This window comes from Henckelia pumila, chromosome 2, assembly GCF_033568475.1.
Source record: "Henckelia pumila isolate YLH828 chromosome 2, ASM3356847v2, whole genome shotgun sequence".
In the NCBI taxonomy this organism is placed as follows: Eukaryota; Viridiplantae; Streptophyta; class Magnoliopsida; order Lamiales; family Gesneriaceae; genus Henckelia; species Henckelia pumila.
In genome coordinates this window covers 6,127,297-6,138,654 of record NC_133121.1, presented here as the reverse complement: position 1 = coordinate 6,138,654, position 11,358 = coordinate 6,127,297, and the positions used below count along the sequence as shown (strand labels likewise).

Genomic DNA, 11,358 nt, shown 5'->3' with positions numbered 1-11,358 from the left:
TTTGGGCAAATCCGAGACCCGCCCGCCTTCTCTTGGACCCGACACGACCCGCCCCGTGAACTCGGCGGGTTCAATTTGGGTTAGACCTGTTGGATCCGCCAAATTTTAGATAATTTAAATTTTATTAAATAAAAAATTTAAATAAGTTAAAAAATTAATAAAAAAATCATTAAATTTATTTTTCAAATTTTTATTAATAATATTTAGGACAAAAAATATTCTCACAAGTTAAAATGTATTATTTTTTATTTAATTAATAATTAAAAACTTAAAAAATTTTATAATAATATATTTTTATATTAAAAATATCATGATATATTAAAATTATTTCAACCCAAAAATATTATAAACTCAAATCATGAATAAAATATTGATTATATAATATAAAAATATTATTATATATTATTTATATATATACATATATATTTTATATTTATATATTAATATATAATTTTTGGCGGGACGGGTCCAGCCAAACCCGAGACCCGGTCCGAACCCGCATATGGACCCGCTTGGCCGGGTCTGGACCCGCCCCGCCGGGCTGGGTTTGATGCGGGCCGAGTTTAGACCCGACCCATTGTCATCCCTGCATTCTATCAACCTTTATAAGATGGTTCTTAGAAAAATTTTTAGGAATCAATTATCAGTTTTTAATTCATAAAATTTCCTAATACTAAATATATGGTACGAGATCACGGATTCTAACAGAAAGGATCATATTTTTTAAAATTCATTTTTTATATTTTTTAAAAAATAATTCTGAAAGTGCCGTCTAGGACCATGGACTCACATATTAAGGATATTAAATTTTTTTACACACATTTTTTTTAAAAAAATATGATATATATTATATTTAATTCACCCTTGAATATAATCCCATTTCTTTTATTGTTTTATTATATATTACCTTGAAAAGGAAAAATGTCATCTTGAGTGTAACTTACGTCTAATTTACCTCTATTTATCGTAGAAGAATTGAAAACTCTTGTATTTATACCTTGGTTGCTCATATTTTTAGGTAATTTATTTTAGAATCACAGTTATGATTTTTTTTCTTATTTTACGTAGTGTTAAATTAAGAATTTTTTATGCACAAATATAATAATCGTTATTATTTGTGTATCCATATTATTTACGATATTTATATTAATATATTTTTAATAATGGATTTTTTTTTCAAAAAAAACCAAAGTAATTTTCTGTTTTCTGTGGTTAAATGTTAATTTTGTATTCAATGAATTTGATATTAGTTCGAGTGATTAAATTCAAAATATTAAAAGATTTCAAAATTTAAAATTTTAACTCGAGTAAGTTTTTAATCTTGACTCCGCTATTTATTTTTTGCCACAAACTAGGTGTAAACCACAGTGATCTGAGTGGTAGTCACCCCAAATCTCTCTCAGAATTTTTTAATACCATTTTGTATAAATTTTGTGATTTTAAGTAGTTCTGTCCTAAAAGTCGGTCGGATATTGCCTTCACTTAAGTATCGTATGTGTGGTCAGTAATTCGATGTGCCAATAGTTATACGTCCAACTATTATATATACATAATTAATCATTTGAATTTGTCTTTTCTCTCTTAGTCTCTTTCCTTTCTCTCTCACTCTTCTATTTTATTTATTTTTTTGCTTTTTTTTTTTTTTGTGTGTGTGTGTGTCTCAATATATAATGAAACATTGAAAAAGATAAATCAAGATGGAAAGTGCCAATTCATCTGGTGTTAGAAAAGGTGCATGGTCTAAAGAAGAAGACGCTCAGCTGAAGAATTGTATCGAACAGTTTGGAGCAGAAAAGTGGCATCTTGTCCCACTTAGAGCAGGTGATTTATTTTTATTATTACATTTTTCCTTGGAATAATTTCAGATCGATCTCGAATGTGTTTGTCAAAAGAGCTTCTTAATTTAATTTTCAGGGTTGAACAGATGCAGGAAGAGTTGCAGGTTGAGATGGATAAACTATCTCAGGCCAAATATCACAAGAGGCCACTTTTCGCAAGACGAGATCGATCTCTTGATGAGGCTTCATAAGCTCCTGGGCAACAGGCAAGTTTTTCTACGTACGTTATCTGATCTATTGTTTAGTTCAATTTTAGCTAGCAGATCAAGAATTTGAACCATATACATGCACTTGTTCATAAGAACTTGGAATCATGAATTTGATAAATTTCATGCGTATAAAGCATGCACATGGATCTAATATTTGATTCGTGTCTCATTTTTTTTTATCTGATCCAACTTTTAGAAGGTGTTTGGGATTGCTGAAAAAAAAACTTTTGAGCTTTTTTAAATCTTAAGAGTAGCTCGTTTAATTTGGTCGGAAAAGTTAAAAGGATAAAAACAATTTTTTTTAAAAAAAATGTACTTTTCTTAAAAATTGTTGCTTTTGGTTAGAAAATGTTATGAAATGGACTTGGACATAACTCAACCTTAAAAGCTATCTCAATGGGAGAAGGTTATCCAAGACCAGCTCAAGGAGGAGGGTTTTTCAAAACCATATATTGAACTCCCAAGAACTTTATAAACTCACATGAGACATATCTTAACACAAAAGCTATGCAGAACAAGAATTTGAAACATATACATGCAATATTGTTCATAAGAACTTGGAATTCATGAATTTGATAAATAGCATTCATATAAAGGATGCACATGGATCTGATATCTGATTCGTGTGTCATTTTTGTTATCTGATCCAACTTTTAGAAGGTGTTTGGATTGCTGAAAAAACAGTTTTGAGCTTTTTTAAATCTTAAGAATAGCTCGTTTGGTCGGAAAAGTTTAAAAGGATAAAAACATTTTTTTTAAAAAAAAAAAATTACATGCACTACTTTTCTTAAAAATTGGTTTTTGGTTACAAAATGTTAAGAAACGGACTCGGACAAACTCAACCCTAAAAGCTAGCTCATTAATTAGGGAGGATTATCCAAGACCAGTGCAAGGGGGAGAAGGTTCTACAAAACCATATGTTGAACTCCCACGAACTTTATAAAACTAACGTGGAACATATCTTAACACAAATGCTATTTTGGGGGAAAAAACACTTAAAAAATGGTTCTTTAAAAGTTAAAATTTCAAACTTTTTGGGTTTTTTCTTCTAACTATATTTAAAATTTTAAATAAAAATATTTTTCAAATTTTATCCAAACACCAAAATCACATTTGGTATTTAAATAGAAGTATTAAAAAAAACTGAACTTATTTAAATGTTTTTTTAAGACACAGCTCTGTATCCAAACTGGCTCTAAATTTTTTTTTTTAAAGAAATCCAAAAAAAATGTTCAAAAACTGTTGTTTTAAGAAAATAATCTCAAACTATGACAAATGTCATAGGACGGTACATGGTCCGCAATATGGGTGGTTAATACCTAAAAAAATGAAAACCCCACTAATGAATGGGTGACGGTGGCATGAATGTGTTGTATTAATTTGTGTCCCACATCGGTTGGTTAAATAACATATGAGCCCTTTATATAGACAAGAGCAACTCTCACCTCTTGCGCTAGCTTTTGAGGTGAGTTAGGTCCAAGTCTAATTAGTAACATGGTATCAGAGCCCGGGTTCCACCGTTATGTGTTGGACGACCCATAGTTGACCTCATAGTTGGTCACCCGTTAATATCTCCACGCTCCAGTCGTTTCATTCTTGGGCGTGAGAGGGGTGTGTTGGTGTATTAATTTGTGTCCCACATCGGTTGGTTAAATAACATGTGAGCCCTTTATATAGACAATGACAACTCTCATCTCTTGAGCTAGCTTTTGAGGTGAGTTAGGTCCAAACATACGAAAATAGTTTTAGAATAAACCTATATTAAAAAATAAAATTGTTTTAATTTTTTATTTTTAGAAAAATTTATGTGATTTGTAATTTTTTTTAAAATAATATTTAATATTTAATAAGTGGAGGATAAGATAGAGATTTATTAAAATATTCAAGGATATTTTAGAGATATGGAATATTAAAATAAGATCTTTTTTAAAAAAGTACCTCCCCCCTTACTTTTTTAAAAACAGCTTATAAGCTGTCAAACAGCTTATTTTGACAGCTTATAAGATGTTTTTAAAAAAAATTTACCAAACACATTTTCAGAGCTTAAAAACTCTAAAATAGCTTATAAGCTGTTTGAAAGAGCTTTTAAGCTCTGCCAAACACCCTCCAAGTCTAATTTTTAACAAAATGAACCGATCTCATACCGAAATGGGAGATACAAAAGATTTGATATGTACTACTCATATCACGAAGATGCATCTTCTTTTCGTGAGCTTATCACATAAGAACTCCAAAGTTAAGCGTGCTTGACTTAGGACCATAATAGGATGGGTGATCCTCTAGGAAGTTTTTCAGGATGCCTGTGAGTGAGGACATAAGCACGCTGGAAAGACTCGTCTTGATACAGTGAATACAGTCATCGAATCTGGGCGTTGGACAAACAGTACTTTAGTCAGAAAACATATTTTTCGATATGTATCATGCCCGCTAGAAATGTACATCCGCATAATACATTATTTCAATCGACTCAATCTGATACGCCATCCATTGATGGTCGACTTCAGACATGACATTGAATATGTGAACAATGTTGCGTACAATGTCATCATTTTACATCTCATATCAGTACTCTGATGAACAAGAGAAAAATTGGAAAATAAGGCAAGTTAGTTTATTTAAAGTTTAAACCATGGAAAAAAATCATATTTTTTGTCATATAACTTACATATTTTTTTCTCTATTTTTGGTCGTAGTGAATATTTTTTTATTCCTATATCTTGTATATATATATATATATATATATATATATATATATTTTAAATTTTTCCCTATAATTTTTATTGTTTTTCATTTTTTAATGACAACTTGATGACTCGGGTCAAAATAGGATCAAAATTGAAACAAAATAAAATTTATATAAGTAAAAGTGAAAAACCGTACAAGTTACATGACCAAAAACCTAATTTTATCCTAACATACTATATTATTAAAGCAAAGACCCATGTAAAAACGAATATAATCACGTATCATATATATGATATGCATTGAAGTATGTGGTTTAAAAATGGATCTCTCGTTCAACTACATCTAAATGTCTCCTAAAAACTGGTGGCTGATCAATTTTCTTGACTTCAAATGATCTGAATCAGATGGTCGTTGATTGCCGGAAGAATCCCCGGAAGAACAGCCAACGACGTAAAGAACTTTTGGAACACATGGATTGAGAAAAGAATAGGAGGAAATGGACAACCAATCCAGAAAGGGATCACAAAGGCAAACATCCTACGGCCGCGACCTCGTTCGTTTTCTTATAATCCAACGATCCAGAACAGGCCGATAACAAATCACAGCCAAAAAAATAATAAATTACAGCCATCTTCTTTCGTTAATGCATCATCGTCGTCACCTACGCTAGAAGCCGATGAATGTATTCGTTGGTGGAGCAATTTGCTTGATACAAGTGAGGATGAGTTAGGGAAAGATATCCCGTTTTTGGATGATAAAGGGGAGGAAGAGGGATTATGGAGTGGACAAATCAATCCTGCGGGATTAATGGACAATGGGAATGATCATTCTATTCCACCAAATGAATTGGCAGATGATTTCGAATTCGACGAAGAGGTTTGGTAACTATTAGGGTTTGGAAATGGTGAGAATATGCTTTAACATTACGTTTGGTGCCATGAAAAAAATGGATTTGAAACTATAGAAATATGATTTTTAAGTATTTGTAATTGTTTTTAATATCAACTTTGTATATCAACCTCATCCATTTTTTATATTCATTTTTTCAAGCTTAATAAAATATGATATCCTTGAAATTATTTATGGTAAATTCACACATTTTATTATGTACTAGCTATCAATGCACGCGCGATGAATATGCAACATAATGAAAAAAACAACGTAAATAAAAAATTAAAGAATATTAGAAATAAAAAGATACATCGAGAGTAAATAAATTGATAAGCGGTTCCTTGATTTAAATTTTAAATTGGTCCGTCTAGTTAAAACTCCAAATTCCCAATCTCATTTTCTATTTAATCAAACATAGTGCATGTAAGGATTGAACAAATCCATTTATGTAGAGATCCTATATATTCTCTTTTAGGCAATCGTTTTAATTGTCTTCCCTTTAACATAAACCAGTAACCAACGTGTACATGCAGTGGGTGTGAGGAATAATTATCACACAAAAAATCCTATAAAATAGTTTCATTAATCACGACTTAACAAATGAAAAAAAAAATATTTTTCATCATATATAGATATGAATCAGGTTGACCCGTCTCAAGGGTATAGTTCTACAAGACCGTCTTACAAAAAAAAATCTACTAATTTACAATGTTACACAAAAGCTACGTACTATGAGACGGTTCCACGGATCGATTTTATACGATGGATCTCCTATTTGATCCGACTCATGAAAAAATGTATTTTTATCATAAAATTATTACTCTTCATAGTATATTATTATACATATGAGTTGAATTGACGCATCTTGCGAGGAAAAATTACTTTTTTGGTTCTCTATGTTTGTCACTTTGTGATTTCAGTCCTTTATATTTTCAGATTTCAGTTTTAGTCCGTTATCTTTATTTTTTGGCAATTTTAGTACTTTTTTCGATGTGGCGCTGATGTGGCATCAATTCAGTGCTGATGTGAAGCTGACGTGTACAAGCCAACGTAAGCATTTTTTAATAAAAAGGACCGAAATTGCAAAAAATCAGAACATGCAGGACTAAAACTGAAATGTAAAAACATAAAAAACCAAAATCGCAAAGTGACAAACATACATGACTAAATTTGCAATTTTCCCCATCTTGCAAATATAAATTTGTCGGGCAGTAGTACAGAGCACTCGTTCATTTACTAATAATTACCTTGGTTGGTAGAAAACTAAATTTTGGGAATTTCGCTAGGATAGTTAATTTTGAACGAAGGCATCCAATTTTCTAAATCTAATTGGTATATCGGAAGATGTACATATTTTGTATCTAAATATTTCATCCAATATTTTTTTATATATAAAAAAAAAATCATTGATTATGCCACCATCAGATCATCGGGTCGGATTTGTCAGGTGGATTACTCCCTGGCCCGAAACATTAATTCTAGGTACCAAAAATTTTCATTTTTGTCGCTAAAGTCTGAAAACAACTTCAGTTAAAATAATCATATCCCTTTTGAAATGCAAAAATGTTCCGGTAATATTTGCCGATTTATCTTTTGTATTCCTTATATTTGTTTTGAGTAATATTTCTTTAGTTTTTTTTTTTTGTGCAATAGTTGAAGTTCAAATCAGCCCAATCAAAATTTTGAGCCAAAATAGGCTGGAGTGGATTTGGGTTGTGGATTTTAAGTCCAAACATAGCAAGATCCGTCCGCCCAAAGGGGTCTGAAGTCTGAACTCCGCTGCAACATTCATTATTACAATCGTCCAACTTCTCAATTTCTTTTTTTGCATATTGAATCATTATTCAAAAATACAAGGATAAATTTATATATTCACCGATCCCGATCGAATTTATCTTCTTTTTTTTTTTTGGAAAAAAAAATAATTAGGACAAATTTATATATTTTGATACGTAAATAGCAGCTTTATATCTCAAAACGAACCTCCACAATTTTCGAAACACTTGCACGAGTTTTGGACATAAATTTGGATAATTTTTGAAGCAACACTTTTCACTATAGAGTTTTCTACATTATATATATGCAATTATTGTAGTGAGTCAATGTGCGTGGCCAGGACATTTATGTCGTAGTTATTAAATATTGGCAGATTCTGTGATTATCAAAAAAGTTTAATAAATGCAGCAGAGTCCCCAGTCGTCGATATATATATATATTGATGTCCATTTATCGGACAATAAATCTGTGGCAATTAATGTCTGATTTCAATTTTCACTAATGGTGAAAAATGTTTTGAATAGGGCCGTTGTTATTTGGAGACATAACAGTCCTTCGAATCGGCCCCATTTTATTTGGGAGCTCATAATTTTGAAAAAAAAAAACATTATTATATAAAATTGCAAATTGATCCAATATAAATTTATTATTCTTGGTTTTTTTTTATTCATATCACAAAAAGCTATTTTTCCTTTGTCAACTGCCTAGTATAAACTTTTTTATTATTTTTGGGCCTATTGATAAATTTATTTATCTTAGGTCTCTTTATAATTTTTTCCCAATATAAATTATTTTTCATGTGCCCAATATAAACAAAAAACATTTCCTATTCCCTAAATTTATTATATAGTACTAGTGTAATTGAACCAATATAAAAACATATTATTGACTCATAGGGGTTCTGATATTAATGAGGACGATGAATAAAAATATATTTTCGTAGTTGACATTCTTGAAGTTCTCATTACTAAGAGAAACAAAATCGACGATTGATGTAGTGAATTACTTGAAGATTAATATTTTTCAAATGCTCACATTGCTTATAAAATTTTGTTGACTACTATACTTGTTACAGTAGTAAGTGCAAAACAAAGTTTCTCAAATTTAAAGTTCATCAAAACATTTCCTCAATAAACCATGTCATAAGAAAAGATTGAATGAATTGGTTATGTTATTAATTGAGAAAAAATTTACTGAACAATTTGATTAATATGTTAGCTCCAAAATATCAGACGAGTTGTTTTATAGTGATCATTTTGTACATGCTTGATCTTATTATTCAATTATAATAGAAATATTTTGACTATTGCGCATTGTTTAAATCGAAAAATTTGTTATTAGTTTAAAAGAATATGAACGCACATTATGATTTAGGGGTCTCTTTTTAAAGTTAAACTCAGGCCCAAAAATTATTAGGATCGACCCTGGTTTTGAATAATAAGTCTTGAGGATGGATATATATACTTCACAAGAGGACCGTCAGACGTGTTGCGGGCCGGGACAAGACATTTTGTGAGATCCCCACACTCATTTGATTGTTATAACCCAAGACGAAGTCAGGAAATTCAATTAAGATATGCGAAAATAACTTTTGAAATGATTAGTTATAAAAAAACAATACAATTATAGTATTTGATGTATATTTATAAAAGAGTTATCATTATTATATTTGTATTATGTGCATATCACTTTTTTTTTGTTTTACATTAATATAAGAATTTTTATTGAACTGTATCGGAGGTTAAGATGATGGGAGGAGACGGTGTGGACAAATCATTTTTTTTAAAAAAAACTATTATTAAATATTTGAATGATAGCATAATCGAGATGGAGCAAAGCTGAAGGGACGGGGAGCAACAACCATTGGCGGATCCACTAAAGGGCCAGAAAATTTAAGCTAAGCTCCATTATTTAAAATTTTAAAAAAAAATTGAGGTCCAAGCACTATATTTTTCAAACCTAAAAACAGTCAGGTTTTAATTTTTTAAACAAGAAGAGATACGACTTATTCATTAGCTTATAAGCTTCTGACATTGGTTTTGATTTTATCGGTGGCAGTCATTGTAATTTTTAGAATATTTTCTGCTATGAAAATTATTAAAAATCATTTTCGAATGAGAAAAAATATAGTTAAATGAAATATATTTTAATTTTTTATATTGAAAAGGATATATTTCTTAACTTATCGAATGGAGTTATTATTAGAATAACAAATTTCTAAAAATATTATTAAAATAAATTCAGAAAATATTAAGTCTTAGGGGTCAATTAGTTAAATTTGAAATTTTAAAATATTATTTAAATTTCATTATTATATTTTGAATTTTTTATATGAATATATATATATATATATATATATATATATATATATATATATATATTTGTGATATTTGGTTTAGTATCCGACTGTTCTCCCTTAATAAAAAGTGTCAAATGAGCTTGGCCCGTCGGGTTGACTCATTCCACCATACAAAATAGGTGCCTAGGGGGTTGGATTGGTAATTTCACAACTCACCTAGTGAGCCGCCCCATCTAATGGTGGGTTGTGGTGGATTAGTAATGGATCACAAAAATTTTGCACATCAATGTGCACGCAATCAAATCCATGTACTTTTTTTTTTTTTTTTTCACTCTTTTGCCTCACCGACCCATCTTGCTTTGACTTTAGTTGACTAACTTGTCAGACACGTCTATTGGTGCGCTAATATTTAATTCTCGATCTTTTGGTCTGTTTTAATTTCAATCTATCATTGGTGCACCTTTTCATGGAATCATTCTATATATAAAATGATATTGAAACACATTCATACATATATAATAAACATAGAAAAGGTAAGTAGAGGATACGTAAATCGACTAGTCATGACGACATATATCAACTTTGGGTTTTTGATATTTTTATTTAAATATTTTGGGTTAGGATGTTCGTGGGTATACTAATCGAGACGTGTTTGTGTTAGAACAATATATGTCAGTTGGCGAAGAGACCAGCACGTGGCTCCATAATTATTCATTTATTTGAATGCCTGCAGTTGTTGTCCCTTGATTTCAAAATACCAATGTTCTGCCATCAAAAAAAAAAAAAAAAACCCAATGTTCTAATGTATTATTTATGTTATAAAAGGCTTCAAATCATTAAATAATCATAATAAAAATATATGTGTACGTGTGGGAAAGTGTGGACGTATAAAAATCAATAATAATAACAAAAAAAATTATACAATATGTTAAGAGATAAATTGGGGTTTATGTTTTCATGATATTAAATAACCTTTTGGTTATACATTGAAAGAAATTTTAATTTTTTGAGATTCTCAGCCTTAATTATATTGAATATTGTGTGATTTTGCTTTTCAGACAAGTTAGTAGAATGGTAAATATTTTATAATTAATAATTTGAAATCTATAGGATAGATATTTATCGTGTTCAAATATATCTTGATAAGGAATATTATAGATATATATGCTTGTATGATATTATCAAGATATGATTTGATATGGAAATCAGCTTTTCTTGGACTCAAGTCTATAAAAGTGGATTTTCACGCACAATAAAGATAGAGCTTTAGACGTCGACTTCCAGAGCATCAATCGAAGAATTTTAGACACGAAGGTGAAGGTTTCTGAAGACGTTTTGCAATAATCGTTATTGTTTGTACCCGTGTTGCCGTTGGTGTTGAAGACATCTGAGACAACACTGTGGAAATAGTGTTGTTCGAAGATCTTTACCGTCTCTTCAAATTTAGGCTACGAGAGTTGCATTTATTTGTTTTACTTTGATTTATTTAGGATGAAAATTTGATTTCTCAACTTGTTCAAAAATTTAGGATTTATTGACTTTTCGTAAAATCATTAGTATTGCTTTGTAAGACTGATCTTATTTTTTTTAGTGATATTTAGCTCTAAGGCACCCGCACGAGTTTTTATACTCGTGCAAAATTATTTACTTGTGTTATTTA

General features: G+C 30.1%; 1 protein-coding gene across 1 annotated transcript; it reads left to right on the top strand.

Moving 5' to 3' along the window:
• The first annotated feature begins 1,697 nt into the window (after positions 1–1,697).
• LOC140885266 (transcription factor MYB114-like) lies at positions 1,698–5,617 on the top strand. The gene is made up of 3 exons (XM_073292212.1): positions 1,698–1,821; positions 1,915–2,044; positions 5,137–5,617. Exons 1-3 carry the CDS (start codon positions 1,698–1,700, stop codon positions 5,615–5,617), a joined length of 735 nt encoding a protein of 244 aa, XP_073148313.1.
• Positions 5,618–11,358: the final 5,741 nt, after the last annotated feature.

Excerpts from the sequence above, each read along its gene's own strand:
- LOC140885266 (XM_073292212.1), top strand. The coding sequence starts at position 1,698 with ATGGAAAGTGCCAATTCATCTGGTGTTAGAAAAGGTGCATGGTCTAAA. Across the intron at positions 1,822-1,914 it reads TCTTGTCCCACTTAGAGCAG|GGTTGAACAGATGCAGGAAG; the intron begins GTGATTTATTTT and ends TTTAATTTTCAG. Across the intron at positions 2,045-5,136 it reads CATAAGCTCCTGGGCAACAG|ATGGTCGTTGATTGCCGGAA; the intron begins GCAAGTTTTTCT and ends GATCTGAATCAG.